A 21,861-nucleotide genomic window follows, 5' to 3' on the forward strand; every position below is an offset into this window, starting at 1 on the left:
ATGTGATCATAGTTAATACAAGTTTGTTCGTTTGCAATATAATTAATCATTAAGTTTTGAACATAATACACATTTAGGCGTAGGAAAAACATAAACAATGGATAAACTTCCCAGTTCCGCTTATCAATTCAATTTTTATTCTTATCAAGATAATTTTCTTTCCAATTTTAATATTATTGATGTTTTGGAAACCCAAGGAAATTGTATTAATCTTGTCAGTGTCGTCGTTGCCGTTCCTAACATCTGACTAGGGGTTTTCCCGCTCATTTTTAGCTTTGATTGATTATAATATGATGTGTGTGATAGTGTGGCTGTGAAACATGAGCATTGACCATTGAGCACTTTTAAATTACTTCTTAGTTTTTAATCTAAAGTCTTGCTCTGGGTCTGTAATTAGTGGTGATTAGTGAATAGTGAATACAGTGAGTCGAACATAGACAAGTATACTTTTTACTATTAATTTCCTAATATATTCAGTGTTCGTTAGTCGTCATCAAAATTCGGGCTTTTGTAACCCGTATTTAATAACAATAATTAATTGACTTATCGCATCTAAGAATTCGTATTCTTCTCAATTGTTTAGTGGCATTTTTACATTCCCATCGACCACCAACGTATTTTATTGTTACTTTCATTGAGACAGGTGTTTAAAGTATTTTACAAATTTTCCAGTAGTTATTTTATCAAACGTCAACATGCCTGAGCGTCTTGAATTCATCGGCAATTACGATGAAACGGATTTTGAACGGCCTTCGTTCAATTACGTAGACATGTCATCGGTTTTCCACCTTAAGGATGTGAACTACACTAGACAGTTTGCGCACATTTACGCTCACAGACTGGTGCAAATGAGAGAAATTCTTCAGGCAAAAATACATCAAAAATGGGGTATTGTAACATATTGAATAACAGTATTTATTGTTATCGTCTATGCTAGGATATTAATTCTGATGAAAAATATGCAGGTTTAATAGAATAAAAATGCATCTGCAAAAGTATACAAATCCCAGAATTTGATGTTATTGTTTCTTTAAGACTATTAAGTTAGATACTATTTATTACTTTATCAGTATTAAGAATTGAACTATAAATATATTATATATATACATTATTATTTTGTAAAATAGAAAGTTGTAAATTACAAATTTATTACATTTAATTTTAATGGAATTTCTTTTTTAACTGGCATTAGTTTATTTATTTTTTGAATTATTTAATGTGAAAATAACCTAAATCTTTGAATAAATAAAGTTGTATGTGATGGTGGTATCTCGCGTTTGTACAATTCAAAAAAAATAATATAAATTTATGTATAATGCATTGAATATGAAAAATATAAATAGTTAAATTTATTTTTTGACTCCAGATATAAATTGATTTAAAAAAATTAGTAATTATAAGTAGTATATGTGGTATAATAATGAAAATAAATATTGGAGTTTTACATAGAATACCCAAAAATATATTTAGCCCAAGATATTAGAGTGAAAGTGTAGTAGTGTGTTATTTTAACCAATTAATTAAATATTTTTTAAATAGTAAATGTTTGAAGTGTTTTCAGTGGTCTCTTTCTCAAGGTTTCATGCCATATCTTAAGAATTTTATATTATCCACATTTTGTACATTTCATTGTTTTTATTTAACACAAAATGTTATAGTCTGCTGATAAACAATAATAGTTTGTAATTTATATGACATTATTTTATAAATGTGGTTTTTATTTTGATTAGGTGAAGAGTGTGATATTTTAAAATTATCTGAGTTACATGATAAAATTGGTAAAGAATGTATTGTAATTGGCACATTATTCAAACATCAAGAACTAAAACCTAGCATTTTGAAAGAAATTAGTGAAGAAGTAATGTATAATTCATATTAAGTGCATCATAAATATATTTAATTTTTGGTTGATATTTATGTTTTTAGAATAATTTAATTCCTCAACCACCTAGAACTCATTTTGTTTCCGATACAGATGAAGTTATATTAGAAGATGAATTACAAAGAGTGCCTTTAACATTCGACGGTTTGAATGGTGATAGTTTGTCTTTAAAAAATATTATGACTGGATGTATTATAGCAGTAAAAGGTATTCCTCAAGATGGTGGTAAATTTGACGTACTGGATTTTTGTTGGCCCACACCATCAATTGCATCTAAAGTACTTACTACCCAGAGTTCTGGACATGATAGGTAAAGAGCTTATTAATTATGTGTACATATTTCTATGAGAATCTTTTATTTAGTGTTGATATTGTAAATAGTATAATACACTAACATCAAATTTATTTTTTGTAGATTTCTTGTATTGATAAGTGGTTTAGAATTAGCCACTAATATTGCCACTAATTTTCAAGTACAATTATTTGTAGATTGGATATATGGTCTACTAGGTGATAAAAAAGAAAACAGTAAAGTTTCAAAAATTGTTCAAGTTTTAATAGCTGGTAATTATTTTTGAAGTGTAGAAATATTAACATTTTATTATTTTAATAATTTTTTAATCAGGAAATAGCATACGTAGTACTCCAGTGAAAAAGCCAAATTACCGTGATAAAATAGATGATTTTCCTCGAGACATTCAAGCAATTAAACAGTTAGATGACATATTATTGCAATTAGCTGTAAGTATAGTTTTATTTATTTTCATTTTCTAAATTTTAATAAAATCATTGTAATTGTTAGTCAACTGTTGACGTCCAAATCATGCCTGGAGAATTTGACCCTACAGATAGAACATTACCACAGCAAGCATTCCACAAATGTTTATTTCCCAAAGTAAATATTTGCATGTTTTTATAATTATTATTACAAAATTAATATTTTTAATTTAAATTATCTAAGGCTTCTGGTACTAAAACCGACTATCCTCATGTGTTGAAATTTTTCAGGATGTGTAAAATAATACTAGGTTATTGTATCAAATTTTGTTTATTACGCATCTCTATTTGTATGACATAAGTTTATTCAATAATGGACAAGAAAATCTGGTTTATTCACCAAATTGTTGATAAAATTATTCTTTATAAAAAATTTAAAAATACAAATTTTGAAAAAACGAATATGCCAGTTTTTGTTCCAGACCTTAAGTTGGTTTTCCTGAATTAGTAAAAATTGATACACAATCTCTAGTTTTTTAAATTAAATCACAAAAATTGCTTATTATATATATAGTACACTCTTGCCACATTTCTAATTAATGGGCCTCACTACTGCTTCTATCACAAGCAAGCAGTAATGAGATAAAGAAAGCGTACCGTTAGGATTATAGTATTTCAAACAAATTCTGACTGTTATCGTTTGTGGTTCACAATCTATTTACTTTTTTTAAAGGCTTCTGAATATTCAAGTTTACACAGAGTAACAAATCCAAATCAGTTTGAAATTGAAGGCCATCTTATAATTGGATCATCTGGACAAACTGTACAAGATGTTCTTAGATTTACAAACTTGGAGGATCCAATTGATATTATGAGCAGAATATTAGATTGGGGGCATCAAATACCATCTGCTCCAGACACAATTCGTAAGTACTGTCTTTGTATAAATATATCATGTAAGTTTAGCAGACCGCCCACAGCTAACCTAACCTTCCTGTTTTACTTGCACTTACTACCTAGTTTAATATAATCACGAGAAAGTGGAACATTATACATTATACATGTATAATATTATGGGGGTATGTAGGCATTATTTATAGCAGTCTTGAAGGGTGATATATAGAATGTAGTTTTTCGCTTCCCTCCTGAGAAAAATTTATCATGATTGAAATATTATGTTAATTTTACTGATATTTTATTTATTGACCAATAAAATTATTTTCTGAGACATGATATTATAGTGTAGACAATTATAAGGGGATGTTCGTTTAAAATATGTCTATTATAACTTTAAAATTTTGTTTTTTTCTTTGTATAAAAAAATGTAAGCTTATTATTTTATTTTAGACCAAAATATTTCAATGTTATTCATTTTGATGGATAGTTACATATCATAATAATAAAATTTATTCAAATTTCTTATTCTTGAAATAATTTTAACACCAAAAGAATAATTGAAAACATCTATGCTGATTGGAGGGAAAATAAGTTGTTAACATAATAAAGATAAAACTTCTATTTTACACTATTACATATTTAATGTACTTGTTTGAAAATAAACACTTTTAAATATACCGTGTTTTGAATAGATAACGTGTTTCTCATGATAACCATATCTAATATATTTCAGATATATATTTTTAATTCAAATTAAATTATTATTGTTAATAGCATGTTATCCATTCGAAGGACAAGATCCATTTATAATAAAAGAAATGCCAGATGTGTTTTTTGTATCAAATCAACAATCATTTCAGACATCATTAAAAACAAATAGCAGTGGTAATTTATAATTTTAATTATATGTTCATTATATACATTTACATGTGTCCTTCCCATCTTACAAATGTAAAACCTATCAAATTTGAGTTCATCAGAATCAACATTAAGTTAGAGTTAAAATTTTAGGATAAATTGACATCCTTATAAACTTAAAGGTGAAAACACTGTTCTCTAATCAGTTAAGTATGAAATTTTAATTTTAAATAACTTGAGTATTCAAAATATTAAAATAATCATAACTTACTTAAAGATTAAATTTCACATATTGTATTAAACAAGATTTTACTGATAACTCTTATATTTTTAAGTTGGATCATAGATCCAAAAATTATTTTTACTTATACAAAATTTACTGAATGAAAAAATTCCTATGGTTTACATTTGTAAGATAAAAATAATACTTAAGAGTGTGAAGTTTCTGAATAATTTAAATTTAAAATGTTTTGTTTCAGGCAAACCTACTAGACTTATAAGCGTACCGTCTTTTTCTTCAACTCAAACTTGTATTTTACTGAATCTTAATAACTTAGAATGTTATCCAGTATCATTTAAGACATTTGCTCCTTAATATCATTCAATTTTATTTAATATTGTATAGAAGATAAAAAATATTATAAATTGTATTATACATTAACAAAAATTATTTATTTTTACTATGTGCATTTAAAGCAAGTTTGATTTCTTCAGGTGTCAAAATATTCAAAGATGAAAGTGCAGCTAAAAGCTGTTCCCGTGAACAGCCAACAAAGTTTTGCTTCAAAAATACTGGAAGTCCGCGGTAATGGTCTCCCAATGTATATAGAGGAACTCTAATTGTTCCAAGTACCTATAAAATTATTTAAAATTATCTTAAGTTTTTTTTCAATTGATAAAATAATAATAAAATTACTTCATTTCCATAATCTTGTGAAAGCAAAGCTCGTCTTTCAATTTCAATCAATTCAGTTATATCAACTTTTAATTTGTAAAAGTGTAAAGCTAGCTTTTTTTTCTCACTCCAATGAGATATAATATGATCATCATGTTTGACTGAGTGTATAGTGGTATCCAAATTAATTTCTTCTTCCATTTCTCTATTAACAGCTGTAACAAAGTCTTCACCAGCATCAATTAATCCACCAGGAAATCCAAAATATCCATCATATCGTAACTGCATCTAACATAACACAAAAATGATTCAAATTTAAAAATTTGTAATTTTCTTATTTTTTCACTAACTTACAAGAATTGAAGCTCGAGGATTATAAATACCAAATACTTTTTCATCGTTTTCTGCATATATTAAACAATGAGCAGCTTGAGTTGAGCATGATGTATACTTTTCATTGTATATTTGAGATTTAGGAATGACTATAAACTCATTTGGTTCAGGAAGTCTTCCAAAACCTTCAGTACTACCTAACCATCCCCATGTACGATCTCCAGTAGAAGTCATCACTAAAATAAAATAAAATAACACAATTATTAAATAAGGTTATTGATAGAAATATTAACTTTAGTCCACTGAAACATTTTTTATCTAATCTAATCAACAATACAATGTTATATAGCAACCACTTGCATCAAACAAAGATATTATAAAATATGTTAATAAGTTCTTTGACAAAAAAATTACCTAACCTATGAAACATAATTAAAAATTTAAATTATGTCAAATAATTAATTATTCATAGAATTGTTTGATAAAAATTTGTAGAAAATAATCATTAGAAATGTTTGTGTCATACTAATATAATTCACAAAATCATTAATAATGATGTATAACTGATATTTTATTCAAATATTTTTTATTGTTTAACAATTATTTATTACTTTAATTAGTAAATATTTAAAATAAAAGAATTACCTGAATTTTTTTCTGAATATAAAGAATTAATCAAACAACAACTATCTGGAGGTCCTGAGTAATCTAAATTGTATAGAAAAAAACAATAAATATTGAATTAAAAGTATAAAAATAACTAGTAGGCATTTAAAATAAATTTATAAAATAAGACTAATGTAATTATAGTAAAAGCTGCTTATTAGGAATACTTATGGATCAAGAAGAAATATGTTAATTTTAATTGATTACTTCATGTAATTTTAGAAGCATTTTGTTCAACTTTAATTAAGTCACACATCTGCCTTAAACTTAAATCTCAGCATTTAAATATTTTTAGAGAAATATTAATCACTAACCAACTTTATGTATGCATGCCAAACCTTAACTAAAACTATAATAGTAAAGAATGTAGTAGGTGATACTGTATTCACATTAAAGAATACTAAAAATAAACAAATTAATTGGATAAGTGAAATTTAGTATCAATATGTAATAACAGTAAAGATAAGATAATGTAATACTATAGCAGTATAGTAATACCTTGGCCTTAATTGTTACAATAATCTAATTTATTTTCTATATTTTTATAAGCAACCATTTTGTATTAATCAGTAGTGTTCCTAATAAAAGGCTTTTAATAAAAATAACTAATTTATATTTATACTTATCTAATATTTTAATATCTGTAATTAATTAACCATTATTTTAATTTCATAATTTAGTTTCTAATAGAACTTTATTATTTATGCTTACCAGTTAAATTGACAGATGGAATTGCATAGGGTTTTAACTGCATAGAATTTTCATGGAAACATTTTTCATGAAAATGGCTTTTACATATAGTTATATTCAAATATAAGTTTGTGTCATACATTGTGCTTAATCCAGTTCTTTTTGACCATATATGCAATAAACGTTTATCGCCAAATGGGAAATTATAAAGTGGTAATCCTTTTGGTGTTTTACAGTTAGGAACAAAGCAAACTGGTTCAACATATTCCCTATAAAATTAATTTTTATTAATTAGTATTCTAAAGAAAAAAAAAAAATTGACAAAAGAAAATAACACACTTAACTATGTAAGTAATTTACAAATAAGATTTCTTATTTTAAGAGGCACCTGAAGAAAATTTGTAATTGATTGAAATGGATTATCTTCTATTTTTACAATTTAATTTAAGCTGAGACATGAATAAGCATTGATAATTATGATTTGAACATTTGCCATTGAAATTATTTATTTTTATCGAGAGGTTAATTTTTTTTCTTGTTAATAAATACATTATTATTTTCAATTCATAATATAGATATGAAGGGAAATACAAAAGATACAATACAAATAACAAATAACGTATATCATATACTAATGAATGTTACAGCATGAATATACACCTATAACGGCATCAAAAGTTCCAGAAATGAAAATTGTTAAGACAAAAAAAATATGCTAGGATATTTCAGATAAAAATGAAGGAAATACTGATATTATCACTTTAAGTGTTTGCAAGTCTAATTTTTAATTTTATTTATTTTCTTTTGATATTTTGTTCAATTATACAGAACAAAAGTACCTTACACAGAACTTTTAAAATTTATATATATTACAGACAATGTGAATTGTGAATACAAATAATTTTTTTGCAATACCTATTTTTTATTATTAATATTTTATTTATTTATGATTATTATTTGTTACAAAGATAACTCATATCCAAGCTAATATCATGATAAGTTGTTAAACCAGTATTAACCTATCTACATTGATAATAGTAAGCCCAAACTTTAGTGATACATGCACGGAGTATGAGTATTTGCGATGGCTAACTTATTATATAATAATAAATGTTGAATTGTCTCCATACAGATAATAATAGATTTTATGTTTATAAATTTTTTTTAAATTAAAATCATGAAATCAATTCAAAGCTTACTCAAGATTTTTTGAAATTGAATCATTATCATTATCATCATTTTTCCATTTCAAATTATATTGCTTAAAAATATTTTTTACTAACATACATTCATCTGTATTCATTATAGATTTATTAAGATTACCTTGTTCTTATCTAAATTAACAAAAAAATAAATAATACATACAAATTAAATCTTACGTAATGGTAAGAAAAAACATACGTGTCAATTGTATGATCTGTTTTACTGATTTTATTTTCTGATTCTATGGGGAATCCAAAGACTTTTGATTTTCTTCTGAAACATTAGTTTTTAAGTTTATATTTTTATAATAATATTCAGATATCAAATACTCATAAGTAAATAGACATTGGAATATATTTTAAACCATTTATTAAATATAAGAACCTATATTCAATTGAAAAATATAAAAACAAAAGAAACATAATGATGTACTGAAAATATTAAAATCCATAATATAACAGATTGCTACGTTTTTTCCTAGCATCCATAACTATCTATGTATATTTAATTTAAACTTACTTATTTATAAATAAATTTTTCGCATGTTTTGAATTAGTACTATCTGAAAAAATCGAAGGAACTGCACTGCTTAACAAATCAGTTAATTTTTCTCCAGATAGTGATTTTTTGTAATCATCTTCAGTAAAATGTTCACAACAGACATTGAAATACTTAGAAGGAGTCGAGTTATCGATATTTAATGCTTTTAACCATTTATCAAGTAATTCTGGATCATGAAAAGGAAGTCTGAAATATCAATGCATAATTAATATTAGAACATTTAAAGTTTAAATTTAAAACAATCACAGTATTAAATGTTATGAACAATAAATCGATTACACTGATTGCAGTACTACACAGTTCTTTAATTAAAAATTAACAAAAAAACAAAAAAAAAAACAAGAATTTATATTTCAAATTAAAAATTTACATTTCAAAAATGTTTAAACGTTTTGTAATTTTGTATAAATAATATGGGTAATGGGTTTTTCCGTGTATAATATATTAATATACCAATAACCACGTAAAAATTATTGGACAAGATAATGGTTTTAGTTTTAAAATTATTTTTTGTATCGATTATTAGTCTTGTGGTTTATCTTTATTTTATTATTATTACGAGGTTTTAAAGAATGTTATTGATTATTATTTAAATACCTTACCGATGAAATATAATTCCATTTCCTCTTATAAATTTGTTCTCACAGTTCTGAACCGAACAGCTTAAGACCATATTCTTTGTTACAGTTTAACGAATTCGAGATTTAAAGCACAATATTTTGTTAATTTGTAGAAAATATTAAGTTTAAAGTGTAGTACAAGTAGAATACTGACACAATAATAAACAATATAGTCTAATTAGTCTATACTCTTTTATTCTATAGTCTATCTATACTAACATTATAAACAGTATTAACTATAACTTAACTGCTTAACGCTCATGAAGTTTTATCATTTGTATTTTAGTCCGTGATCAAAATTCAGAAGTCGGCGATAAGTGTTAACTCAAATTAAATAGCCCATTATCAATAACACAGATACCGTGGTTGTAATCTTTTGAATATGTTTGCATGCACATTAGACACAAATACTCAATCAAAAAGAAATTCATGGTAAACAATTTTTTTGCAAACGAAGGCCATGAGTAATTTATTTATGGAGGTGCCAAATTGGTGGTAATCGTGATATATAGAAGATTTTATTAACTTTTTTACATTATGGTGGTATGCATGTTATCAATTCTCAGGTACTTCCACAGATTATATGATCTGTGGTACTTCACTATCTACTGTAGCCCACAGATGTATATATCAATTATATCATAATATTGATGTCTGTGCTGTTGGCTAACAAGTTTCAAGTACTTATTGGTATAGTAGTACAATCGTATTTTGGCAAGTTCCTCAGAAAAAATGATTTTAATCATTTAATTCCACGGTTGTAGATTAGATGAGTTCAGAGTTGATTTGAAATAATGATTATAAATACATAAAATATAAAATGTATTTATTATTTTTGCTAAAGGAATAAAAACTTATACATTTACAAAAAGCTGTTTTCAATACATGGTATAAATTTTGACATGCTAGTATAAAAATTAATTGAGGGCTGTAATGCAACCAGGATTTTTTCAAGGGTGGAGGAGTCCAAAAATATTACTTTAAAATAGCAAGAAAATTTTATTATTTTATTTTTTCGATTAATGTAAAGTATAAAAAAGAAAAATATTCTTTTTGCTCATTAATTGTTTAAAAAAACAAGTAATTTATTACAAAATCGAAGCATACCATGCGTTTAAGTGGGATGACCGGACTCGGGGATCTACTTATGTACATTAATTTTCAGCTACAATTATGCAGGTAGTCTAAAAACACAAATAGTGTCTTCAATTTTTATTTCAGGCTTCAGCTAATAGGTAGTATTTATAATCAATGGTAGAACATATTTAGTTCAATACTGTGCTGTTTAAAATACTAGTTCCACAGTAAATATTGAATAAAGTACCTATGTAGTTGAAATTTTCAATTGAAAATCATAATAAGTTATAATTAGCATCATAAACAAGCAAAATTCTCAGATTTAATCCTGATTTATTTTCCAAAGAATAATAAAAACCTATAAAGGAAATAAATTAAGTAGGTATGTAGAAATAATAATGAACAGTTGATTATATATTATTTAAGATTTTTTTGGGTAAGGGAGGCTAAGCATCCCAAGCCCATCCATCATAATTAGATTTGACATGTAAAATAAATTAATAACTTAATTGAAAAAATACTTAATACTGTTTGTTTATTGATTTATTAATTATTTCATAGTTACATGTCAGTATGGAAAAAAAAGAAAATTAACGCTTAACAAAAAAATTAGTAAGTAAAAATCCATGGTTAACATTAAAATTTTCTTATGGTTGTTATTGCTAATATAAATTATTACATTGCTTTTGATTGGTATAACTGATTAAAGAAAAAAATGTTAATAAATAAAATTAAAAAGTAAATATCCTTATATAATATAAAAATAATAAAAGAATTGAAATTCTAAAATCATTAATAGTGCAACATGCACAAAACTGATAAATCAACACAAATATGTTGTATTATGTTCTACTTGAACGTCTTAAATTAGATGATGGGATTATTGGATCAGTTTTATAAACAAGAGCTTCCATGTATGCTTTACGAACAGATTTACGGTCTGCTGGTTTTTTTGATTCTGTTAGCTTAATATCATCTAGTTCTTGAGTAACACCGAGTGGTTCCAGTTTGTTACGAGGTAACCATTGCCTAGTAAAGTATTTAATCAATTTTAGACATGTTGAACACTAATAACAATAATTACCATGAAATATAATGATATAAATATTTATTAATTATCATGATATGACTTACCATGTACGCTTAGAATCAAAAAACAATACTAAGTACACAAGCTCTTTGTAATTACTTGCCAAATTTAGTACTTCTGATGGAGGACTTGGAACAGGTATACCATTATGCAAGTGCCCAGGTGGCATGTTTGGGTCAATTATCTTAAAAAAAAAAATTAAATTGAAATATTTAACTTAATATTTTACATTTATATTAAGTATTACCAATGCAGGATACCACGGATATCCTCTACACTTAGCCCAGACCAATTGTAATTGTGCAAATTCATCCTTTTTTCTTTTGTTCTTTTTCTGATTATGAATCGGATGAACTTCCTGATGAGCTACTACCATCAGAAGATGAACCACTTCCACTAGTGCTACTAGAATTTGAACCAGATTCAGACCATAAGTAGCTTGATTCTTTATCTGATGAAGAATCATCTTCTGTCTCAGTTTTCTTACCTAACAATTCAATAATTATTATTAAGTGATTCATGAAAAGTTAATTTAAAGCTAATAAAATAAATTGTATAAACCTATAAGTAATTGATACTAATTTAATTTAATTAACATTTTATGTATGTAATATGTATAAACTGTGACAGTGTATTATTAGAAAAAAAAATCATTATAGTGGGGTAATTTAAATAAGTAATAAATTATAATTTATATTAATTATTCAATACATTTAATGAAAATATAGATAATATATAAGTATGGCATTTCCTCCCACATTAACAAATATACATATATTTTGAATTTTATAATTAACGGATATTTTTTATGGTACAGGACATTCACATTTTTTAAACATCATTATTTATCTTTTGAGTATGAGATTATTTTTAAGTTGTTAATTTGTAGTACATAATGTATGAATTTATTTTATGAGGACACCGCACCCGCGTGTGTTATTTCTACTTTACATTCATACAGCATACCAAATTTTCATTTAGCAAAATCCATTTTATGTTGTCAGCTTTAATATTAGAGTAAATTTACCTATTATTAAACTTAAAGGTAAGAATTTTATTGATATTTTAATTTTAAATTGAATTATGGCTATGTGAAATATTAAAATTATAAAGTGCTGATATCAGCACTTAAAAATTATAATATTAATAAAAGCCTTAGCGATAGTCTACATAAAATTCTTACCTTTAAGTTTCATAATAGGTAAATTTACTCTAATATTAAAGCTAACAACATATAATGGATTCTGTTGAACAAAAATGTTGCTATGTTGTATGTATGTAAGACATTGTATGTAGATAACACATGTGGGTGCAGCGTCCTTTTAAAAATCAAAATAAAAAGTAATAAGTTTTGAGATAACTTAAGTATTGTTAATAACTCAATTAGTTTATTTATAACACTGTATGATCATAATTTTACAACTAAAATATATTGTTAGATATGACAAAGTTACCATTTTTACACTTTATCTCTTCCAAATTGGTTTAAGTTGTAAGCTTGGTCAATTCTGTTTTTGTTTTGGTTAATTTTATTTTGTCAACTTCCTCTACATTTATCAGATAACTATAATAGAAGCTTACACATATGATCATCATCACTTATGGTATTAGAAGGATTGCATATTTCTTTCAATTCATGATCAAATTCTGTACTTTTGTCATCTTTGATTTCTTCATTTGTTTTAGCAGTACATTTTAAACTTTTAGTTTCTTCAACATCTTTACTGTTTTCAGCTAAGGTTAATGTAATAGGATCAATATCTAAAATCTTAAGATCTCGTTTGGCAGTTCTTAAAACACTTCCACCCTAAACATGATTATAATATTTTTAATTTTTTAGTACATTATAACACAAAATAAAATAAATTTAACTCACTTGATCTCTCATTTTTATGCCAGCTTTATAAAATATAGTATCTTTGGAATTATATGCTAAACAGTTTGATATCATCAAGTTGAAATCATTCTCAAAAACTTCAAGACTAGTATACTCAGAGTTTTTTATTTTTAACTCCATTGTTAGTAAATCCATTGGATGTTTCACAATATCACCATAATCTGGGACTTCATTTTGATCAACAGGTTCAATAAAAATCTGTCCTGTATCTTTTACAATTAACTGCTGTAATACTGAATGTAAGAAAGCATGGAATGGCCACAAAGATTTTAATGTATACTGTTCATGTCTTAGGAAAAAACATAATATTATTAGACCAACTAACAAAATAAGTGTTTGAGAATATTTAATACTTACACTTTTATATTCTCTTTTTTCAGACGTTCACGTTTACGTATCAGTTCACAAAGTAAGCGAACTCTTTCTAAATCCTGCCGAAGAGCTTGCCAATATTTTAACTGTCGATATAATTCATTCTAAAAATTAATTCATTAAAACAATTTTAGACATAAAAATAAATCATTGTTTAGAATTGAGAAAAAAATTATTATTAATGTTGATATAAAATCTTTTAATCATGAAATTATTTTTTTATATTTATTATGTTCAATGTAATATAGAACTTACAAGATCATCTTCATTTCCATTTGATGTAATTGGCTCTTCGCGTCGTGATACATTAGAATGTTGGCTAGTTTGTAAACGTCTTAAAAGTGGAACACCATTTCTAAACTGCCTTTTTAATGTCCAATAAGCGATTAGTCGTTGAACAAACTGACCTTTCTTAGGCACAGATAGCAAATTAGCTATTTCAGTAACTCTAAACAAAATTGGAATATTTTAAGAAATTTAATAATGTATAAAATAATATACTACTCTATTTGACATAAGAATAACTTTAGGTGGCAGGATACAGTATAAGGCAGTGGCAATGAAAGCTGACAACAACAAACTAATTAGTGAAGAATGTATTCAAACCAAACACAAATTGTATGCCATCTGAGGTTACTGTCATATGTGATACACAACATAGAAATATTACCTTTCAGGTGGGATAGTAGGTATTGATATGACTGGAGCAGCAGAACGTTTTTTAGCTAAAACTCGTCTGGCATTATTTAATTTTTCTCCAGGAGATTGTCGTCCTCGGTTTTCAGCTAGATAATCTACTGGAGCATGTGCATCACAAAATGCAATTTTTTGAACTAAAACTGTACCTGGTTCAGCATCGCCTACAAATTGTAATGCAATTCACGTTATAATTTGTAAAATAAAAACTTTAAAAGTCATTAGGAAAAAAAATTAATGAAATATTACCAATATTAGAAATTTCATTAGATATAGTTTCCATTTTCATATATAAGCCAGCTTGTTGAGCACAAGTAACATGAAACGCAGCATAGCAACTTGTTTTGTGACATTGGATACATGCTCCTACACCACGTTGCTTACAAATATAACATGTGAGTTTCCATCTAGCAGTAGGAATTGTTTCAACACTATCTATTGGTTCTAAAAATACCTATAACACAAAGACACAAATTAAGTATGTAAACTCTTAATAAATTAATCAGTTCAATAAAATGTGTGACTCACTGTATTTGCAAATCTAACTTCTGGTATCCATAATGCACACACAACATGAGCCCATAAACCACGATCAGTTTGTTTAAATGCACCACAATTGTTGGGGCACAATACACAGTCAACCATACAGGATGGTGAATGAAGACATCGCCTTAATATAATAATTGTGAGTTATAATTAATATAAAACTTAATCTAAATTTTTTTCTTACCGACAGAGCCATTGTCCCTCAGGTATGTATGGAACACCATAACAGTCTTGGTGAACAGCAAGATTACACATATCACAAAAAAGAATAACGTTTGAATTTTGACATTCACCATCAAGACAAATAGAACAAACAGCTTCGTCATCAATGACTGCTAAACTACTATCAACTTCTTTGTTCATTTGCTAAATGAATAAATTAAATATCTATTTACAAGTACTTAAAATTGTGTTAAATTTTAATTGACATAATTATATAAGCAAACCACATACTACAAGAAAATAAGATTCTTTTTCTAAACGATCCATTAACAGTTCAAAAGATTCAATTGATATTCCTACTAAGCCTGATGATTCCCTGCGTTCATTCATAATTTGTAGCCAAGCGGCATCTTCTTCATCCATATCATATTCTACTTCTGTATCCAATTCTTCAACTGACTTTTCAATAAATCTAGAATAAATAAATTAATACATTTTCCAAATTTGTTTATAAAAATTTAATAGTAAATAATAAATCTTATTTGAAATGTACTAAAAGATACCTTATGTAAGAATTGGGCATAGGTGGAGCTTGAAGTATATCGTAATTGTCAATCTCTTTAAATGCAGCTTGCGGTAAGTCACGAACAGCTTCTCTACTTTTCATTAAAGAATTAATGATTGCAGTTGTCTAAAAATCAAAATATATTTGACACTTTTTAAATATAATTTTAATTAGATAAAACTTAGTACTTACCTTGGCGGGAATTTTAAAATCTTTTTTTTGATTTAAGTATTCTTTTTGTGATATTATTGGTAAATAATCTTCGGCATTAAATCGTATTACTTTGTGATCATTAACTTCAACTTCACATAAAGTTTTAGATAAATGAATAGGTGTTACAGGTTCTACAACTTCAGGTTGAGATACTCTTGAAAGAGTTGTAAATGTTACTCGTTTTCCTTTCTTTTTTTTACCTAAATTATTAAATTATTAGTTAATTGTTACAATTTATAATCATCTTTAAAATTTTTTAATTGATTTCTATTATTTGTATTACTTTTAGTTTTGTTGACAACTGGGGTAACAGTAGTTTGTTTGGTCGGTGTGACTATGTCTAATGGAGGTATTGGACTTGAATGTTGAATATGAGCAAGATGATACTGAAACCCAGTCATGCTTGAGTATACTTTGTCACAATCAGCTACTGGACATTTGTAAGGTGGTGGTTTTAAGCTACGTAGCTGACGGCAATATTGAAGTACATCAAAGTCTCCCATTTTTGTTTTTTGTTTTATACAACTTCATCAAATAGAATATAAAAAAAAAAAACAACACAATATTTATTAACATGCAAGGGCTAATGCCAGCATACAAAGGAGCCCACAGAAATATAAGTCAATGAGCAAAGAGCAAAGTTAAGTCAATATTACAATACACTATAATTCTTTTGTTTTTTTACAAATAATCAAAAATTAACATTAATTAAAACAACAGGAAGAAGCATAGGCCTCCAGCATTTCACTGTGGATATTCTCACTAGTATGGTAAACAAAAATCAAATAATTATATTGTTGTATAAATTGGATAATGAATAGAATAGTTATATTATAATAATAAGGTAACTTACCACTAAATATTTCTAATGGTAAACTATGTAGTCAAAAAACTATCACAACATATTACGCGAATATTTAAGTTAGTACTTTTAATGCAAAATAAACATCATTATATTATATTACACTAAATAGTTCTTTAAAAAATCGTTATAACACGCCACATTTCCATATTAGTTATTACTTGTATCATATTTAAATAACAAACATCATAATATTATCATGTATGTTATTAGTTATTATCACCGTAATCATTTAATCAATTGAAATTGGCGGTTAAATCACAGATAAGTATTATTGTCGATGGGTTTAACGCAGTTATTAATAAACATATTATTGTTATAATAATATTGTTGAAATATTAATAACTACTAACTAGTAAACAGTAAACAACTATGCCGGATTGAGTTGTTGTCTTGAAGAATGTCAAATCAACCATCAAGAAAATAAAATATGCACATTACAACAAATTACAATGTAGTGGTACTGCAAGTAGCAGCTGTACTGTATTACGTTTTTATTTATATAATAAGTACAGTTAAGTTGTTTTATTATCTTATTTAATTATAATAGTATTTACGTTTATTTATATGACTGTTCAACAATTGACAATGTATCATAATATTAGTATATTACACATTAATTCAGATTGCATTATTATAGCTTTACTTATCTTTATTACATAATACAAAAGTATACATGGTTTCAATTTATTATTTAAAGGTTTTTTTTCTGGGTTTTCTCCTTGATTATTTTAGCTACATACTTGCGTCTTGCATAAATATTCATTAGGCAAATATTTAATGAATCTATAATGACTATTAACATACTATGAAAAAAATTCATTCAGGAAAACTATTTTATTGCCCTCAGTTTTATTTCGTCTTAGATAAATTAAGTGATTTCTTTTAGAGTTTAAATACATGTTTATTTTTAAGTTTTCTAGAACATATTGCTCTGAAATTGGTGATAACTGATTACTAAACAAAATAACTCATTATTTGCGGTTGATAAAAACAGAATAAATAATTTAATAAAAAAAAAAAAAAAAAAAAATGAATATTATTCTTTATAATTTTCTCTTCTGCCATAAGTAAGAATGCGTAATAAATAATCAGAAATTCCTGCTAATTAATAATTAATTATTATTTTCAATTTAAAATGAATATTGAACAGTCCGCTGCGGCTTCAGACTGTGTACGCGAGATGGAAAACAACGCGATCTAGTAGTAAACTGAAAGCCTTTATATTACGTTATTTGAGAAAGTGTGCGAAAAACTAAATACAAATTGTTTTTTTAACTGTAAAAGTATCAATGAAAATGAATTTATTTAATAATAGCCACATTGAAAAATTATTAAATGAATAAATTAATATTGAAGATGATTTTTAATCATCTGCTTAATCTATATATTTAATTCACTTCTACCTACTTGAACAATCGTTTTCTTATGAAATTAAATTAGAAAAAATAAGATTCAAAGTTTCTTAATTAAATATTTTTGCAAACTAAAATAAGTTATAAGTAATTTAACAATTGAGTATGACTTTCAAAGCATAAATTCAAATTTTGTATTTTTAGATTTTTTAATAATAAGGGTTTAAAGTTGTATGAAAGTAATCGTGTCTTTGAGTGTACACAAGAGTTCAGACTTATTGAAGGATTTATTGTAATAACTGATTTTGTTGTCAGACAAACGAGTGTTTCTTCAGACCCATATAAAAGTAGAACTTGGGATAAATATATATATGTATATACTTGTACCTATATGTTGGAAATCAAAAAATTTAATTATGCATAGGTGATATATTACCTATTAAAATAATAATTCACACAAAATATTATGTATTATTTTCTACATAACTAAATTCTCAAATAAAAGTACTTCAAACTTAACTAATTTCACTTGTTTTTTAATAGTTAGCTAGTCATAAAAGTTTTAGTTAAATTGGTTTTCTTGAAATAGAAGTGTTAACACTTAGATTTTTTTTTAAATTATATTATTATGTATAATAATATTATACACGTTCATTTGTATTAGTATTATTTACTTATTATCTAAAATTCTAACCAATATAAAAAAGAGTTTTGTTTTTAATTTTTTTGGTTCGGTTGTGGAAACTCCTCCTCCGTAACTATGCCACTGATTAGAATTTAAAAAAATGCTTTGTGTCAATGTCTTGCTGAGACTGGATCCAAATGTTAAACACATAGTTGCTCTTATATTAAACGTTAATTTTAAAGAAGGAACTTTAAAAATGCACGAGTCTCAGCAATGGGGAAGACCTGCAAAGTATGGTGAAAGTTTAAATAAAAAAAAATATCAGATCTTTTTCCCGAGGATACGGTTGACTACAACCGTCATCGGCCGAATTAATGTTTAGCCGACGACAGACGAAAACGTCCAAAACAAATAAAAGTATGAAATAAAATAAAATTGAACCGGTCACATTACATCCGATAAATACGATCATAAACTACCGATGCTGGACGAAAACAAAACATTTTGATTTTTCGTCCGAATTGGCAATTTATCGAGATATATATATAGTTCGATTTAATTTATATGAAATTATGCCAATGTTTTCAAATTTATTTTTATTTTGGGAGTTTTGAAAACAAAAATAACGTTTTTAGAATTTATTATTATAATACTACATTTAATTATCTAGAAAGGTAAACGTATATTCAATATTGGTCTATTTGTAATACCGCATTTATATTCAGCTCAGTTCCTTGGCAGTGAGCAAAGAAGTGAGCAATAAGCATGAAAGTAGGTAGCACAAGTATGTAAACAGTAAACACGTCATTCGCTTTGATTGTGCTTCTTGTAGTGTCTGCTCAATGTTCTCGTCAAGAGCGGTAAATTGAGCAGCAACATAACTTACATAACCGACAACGGAGTAGCAGCGGCAGCGGCTGAATGTTAACGAAACAATTATTTGTCATTTGCTTTTCGTAATTTACCTCGATCGGTATGTAGAAGATAGTAGATACATATCATAAAATATTATAAACTTAGTATACAATTGATTTTGAATATTATTGTTTTATTTACAACATGATTGACTATGAAAAATTTAAAAATTTAGTATTTGAAAGAGGACCTTTATGGAACATCAAATCAAAATTTCACCATAACAGAGACGTTTGTAGAAAGTTGTGGAGTGATATATTAGTATAAATGGGAGTCAAAAGTATGTGAAAATATTTAGTTATATATAACGATTGTAATTTACAATATAATAGAATATATTATCATAAAATTTGTAAATTGTAATATTGTAAATATTTAAAAATTAAATAATTTAGTTATGGTAATATATAATTTATTTGTTATTTATTGAATATTAATAGGTACATTATTACATTTTATAATTTTTTTTTATTATCTGTTTTTAAAACTTATAGCATCAATACTATTAAAATATTAATTAAATCTTATGATAAAAGTTTCTTGTTTTGAATGATTGTTATATGTCTTGTTGTGTTACTAATGTGAATTAAATCTTGATTTGTTAAGTTCTGGTTCATTTGTGAAATTAATGCTTCATTCCTTTTTGGTCTGTAATAATATTATGAATCAAATAAATAGACTTAGTAGTCGTGTTAACATGATATAGATCAATTTGTATTTCAATTTTTAAACATCTCCATTTTAATACTAAAATACCAAAAGGACATTCGATTATTTGTCTAGCGCGACTTGGCCGGCAGCTAAAAATTTATTTTGTTTTGTCCAAATTATTATCAAAAGGATATAGTCTCATAAGATATTATTTTAAAGGGTATCCTTAATCAACCAATAACACTAATGGTATGGGAGAAGTTGAGTGAGGAAGTGGTTTTTTGGTCATAAATTAAATGTATTTTACTCCAAATGTTCATAATAAATATTATACGCTGTAAAAACTCCACTATCGTTTTGTTTTTCGTATGTTCCAACGTCAATAGCAATGAATTTGTATTTAGCATCGCATATTTTTGTAATTGGACGGAAAAATGTGCTTGTAATTAAAAAACATAGAGTCAATGTTCTTCGGACATTTGATACGAATATGTTTGTCATCAGTACAACCTACACAGAAAAGTTCCATTGCGTCTCAAAGTCTTAGGAAACTTTGTAAAACAAATTCGTTGTTGGGAATGACAAATAAAGTTTGCAAATAATATTGTATGTATCGTATATAATTTCTCAGTAAAATTGTATTATGAGCTATACGTAAAAAATGCTAATGATCTATATGATATCCCGGTTGAAAGAAATATACAATAAATGGAAATGATAAAATTAATTTTTAATCGGACACTAGATCAGTTTCTTAATTTATCCTAGAATCAAAACCGAAAGATGTGCACATCAGCAAATCAAAAAGCACATAAAATGAAAACACTAAGAAATATTTCTGAGTTATGTCAAAATAAATTAGAGATATCTTTATTAAATTATTTAAATGAAACTGTAACTGTAGAAAAAGAAGCTAGTAATATACATTATGAAATACAAGCTGAAGACAAGCATTTAATGCGTTTGGTAAAATAATTTTCCTTACAAATGAACTAATAATATTATCATTTATTTATTATTATTATCAGTAGAACATTATGCTTTGCCCCTGTGCTATTATGATTTTTGTCTTCCTAGAAAGCTAGTAGTACCAAAGCACGGAATCTATAGCCTACCGGGAAAAGCCCCTATACTTTGGCAGCAGGGTGTACCACTATAGTGTGTTATTGACCCTTAGACATGATTATTCCATTAAATAAATTTTTTTGTGTTTGTTGTAACTAGAAATTACTCTAACTACTAAGTTGTTAATCTTCAATTAAGTAAATTATATTCATCAGGATATTTTTATTAAGTATATACAATTATAGAATATTACACTAATATTACATAACAAAATATTATAATTTAATTTTATATTGTGTTTTCGAGTATCAAACACACATTAGATAAGTTTTTAAAAGGGGTAATTTACAAAATTTAAATTTTGCATTCAAAATGCGCATGATATTTTAGCATGATTAAAAATTCAGAATTAACAAAACATCTACATCTCGCAAAAATTAGACATGAC

The 21,861-nt window shown here is 26.1% G+C and overlaps 4 protein-coding genes across 7 annotated transcripts; 1 reads left to right on the top strand and 3 right to left on the bottom strand.

Moving 5' to 3' along the window:
* The first annotated feature begins 291 nt into the window (after positions 1-291).
* On the top strand, positions 292-5,024 carry LOC112603554 (DNA polymerase delta subunit 2). Of its 3 annotated transcripts, none has more exons than XM_025352176.1 (10): positions 292-614; positions 673-888; positions 1,731-1,858; positions 1,927-2,192; positions 2,298-2,446; positions 2,508-2,623; positions 2,685-2,777; positions 3,333-3,525; positions 4,271-4,381; positions 4,834-5,024. In XM_025352176.1, exons 2-10 carry the CDS (start codon positions 696-698, stop codon positions 4,947-4,949), a joined length of 1,365 nt encoding a protein of 454 aa, XP_025207961.1. In that variant the 5' UTR covers positions 292-614; positions 673-695; the 3' UTR covers positions 4,950-5,024. The 3 variants fall into 3 exon arrangements, with proteins under 3 accessions (XP_025207961.1, XP_025207960.1, XP_025207962.1); XM_025352175.1 differs by having other exon boundaries at positions 292-422; XM_025352177.1 differs by having other exon boundaries at positions 292-422; positions 676-888.
* LOC112603555 lies at positions 4,963-9,588 on the bottom strand. Of its 2 annotated transcripts, none has more exons than XM_025352179.1 (8): positions 9,305-9,588; positions 8,661-8,888; positions 8,340-8,411; positions 6,960-7,207; positions 6,228-6,290; positions 5,604-5,818; positions 5,271-5,537; positions 4,963-5,207 (listed from the first exon to the last, which is right to left on the bottom strand). In XM_025352179.1, exons 1-8 carry the CDS (start codon positions 9,373-9,375, stop codon positions 5,022-5,024), a joined length of 1,350 nt encoding a protein of 449 aa, XP_025207964.1. In that variant the 5' UTR covers positions 9,376-9,588; the 3' UTR covers positions 4,963-5,021. The 2 variants fall into 2 exon arrangements, with proteins under 2 accessions (XP_025207964.1, XP_025207963.1); XM_025352178.1 differs by having other exon boundaries at positions 8,340-8,414; positions 9,305-9,586.
* A 1,559-nt stretch (positions 9,589-11,147) lies between these two features.
* LOC112603650 (peregrin-like) lies at positions 11,148-12,961 on the bottom strand. Its single transcript, XM_025352339.1, has 4 exons — positions 12,944-12,961; positions 11,737-11,976; positions 11,534-11,673; positions 11,148-11,428 (listed from the first exon to the last, which is right to left on the bottom strand). The coding sequence occupies exons 1-4, from the start codon at positions 12,944-12,946 to the stop codon at positions 11,242-11,244; spliced, it is 570 nt and encodes a 189-aa protein (XP_025208124.1). The 5' UTR covers positions 12,947-12,961; the 3' UTR covers positions 11,148-11,241.
* Positions 12,962-12,972: 11 nt separating this feature from the next.
* LOC112603649 (peregrin-like) lies at positions 12,973-16,957 on the bottom strand. The gene is made up of 13 exons (XM_025352337.1): positions 16,794-16,957; positions 16,224-16,465; positions 15,920-16,140; positions 15,726-15,853; positions 15,454-15,634; positions 15,185-15,366; positions 14,983-15,124; positions 14,704-14,908; positions 14,429-14,618; positions 14,014-14,206; positions 13,744-13,862; positions 13,366-13,675; positions 12,973-13,296 (listed from the first exon to the last, which is right to left on the bottom strand). The coding sequence occupies exons 2-13, from the start codon at positions 16,441-16,443 to the stop codon at positions 13,054-13,056; spliced, it is 2,334 nt and encodes a 777-aa protein (XP_025208122.1). The 5' UTR covers positions 16,444-16,465; positions 16,794-16,957; the 3' UTR covers positions 12,973-13,053.
* Between the last annotated feature and the right edge of the window lie 4,904 nt (positions 16,958-21,861).

This window comes from Melanaphis sacchari, unplaced genomic scaffold, assembly GCF_002803265.2.
Source record: "Melanaphis sacchari strain LSU unplaced genomic scaffold, SCAv2.0 Contig10_pilon_pilon, whole genome shotgun sequence".
Taxonomy (NCBI): domain Eukaryota; kingdom Metazoa; phylum Arthropoda; class Insecta; order Hemiptera; family Aphididae; genus Melanaphis; species Melanaphis sacchari.

What these genes read in the sequence shown, in the direction of transcription:
- LOC112603555 (XM_025352178.1), bottom strand. Translation starts at nt 9,375, where the DNA reads ATGGTCTTAAGCTGTTCGGTTCAGAACTGTGAGAACAAATTTATAAGA. An exon ending in AATGGAATTATATTTCATCG is followed by an intron (nt 8,889 to 9,304) that starts GTAAGGTATTTA and finishes TTGATATTTCAG; the next exon opens with ACTTCCTTTTCATGATCCAG. An exon ending in CACAAGATTATGGAAATGAA is followed by an intron (nt 5,208 to 5,270) that starts GTAATTTTATTA and finishes ATAATTTTATAG; the next exon opens with GTACTTGGAACAATTAGAGT.
- LOC112603554 (XM_025352176.1), top strand. Translation starts at nt 696, where the DNA reads ATGCCTGAGCGTCTTGAATTCATCGGCAATTACGATGAAACGGATTTT. An exon ending in TGAAAGAAATTAGTGAAGAA is followed by an intron (nt 1,859 to 1,926) that starts GTAATGTATAAT and finishes TTATGTTTTTAG; the next exon opens with AATAATTTAATTCCTCAACC. An exon ending in ACATATTATTGCAATTAGCT is followed by an intron (nt 2,624 to 2,684) that starts GTAAGTATAGTT and finishes TGTAATTGTTAG; the next exon opens with TCAACTGTTGACGTCCAAAT.
- LOC112603649 (XM_025352337.1), bottom strand. Translation starts at nt 16,443, where the DNA reads ATGGGAGACTTTGATGTACTTCAATATTGCCGTCAGCTACGTAGCTTA. An exon ending in CCTACTATCCCACCTGAAAG is followed by an intron (nt 14,207 to 14,428) that starts GTAATATTTCTA and finishes AATTTTGTTTAG; the next exon opens with AGTTACTGAAATAGCTAATT. An exon ending in GCATAAAAATGAGAGATCAA is followed by an intron (nt 13,297 to 13,365) that starts GTGAGTTAAATT and finishes AATCATGTTTAG; the next exon opens with GGTGGAAGTGTTTTAAGAAC.
- LOC112603650 (XM_025352339.1), bottom strand. An exon ending in ATCCGTGGTATCCTGCATTG is followed by an intron (nt 11,674 to 11,736) that starts GTAATACTTAAT and finishes TTTTTTTTTAAG; the next exon opens with ATAATTGACCCAAACATGCC. An exon ending in TTTGATTCTAAGCGTACATG is followed by an intron (nt 11,429 to 11,533) that starts GTAAGTCATATC and finishes ATACTTTACTAG; the next exon opens with GCAATGGTTACCTCGTAACA.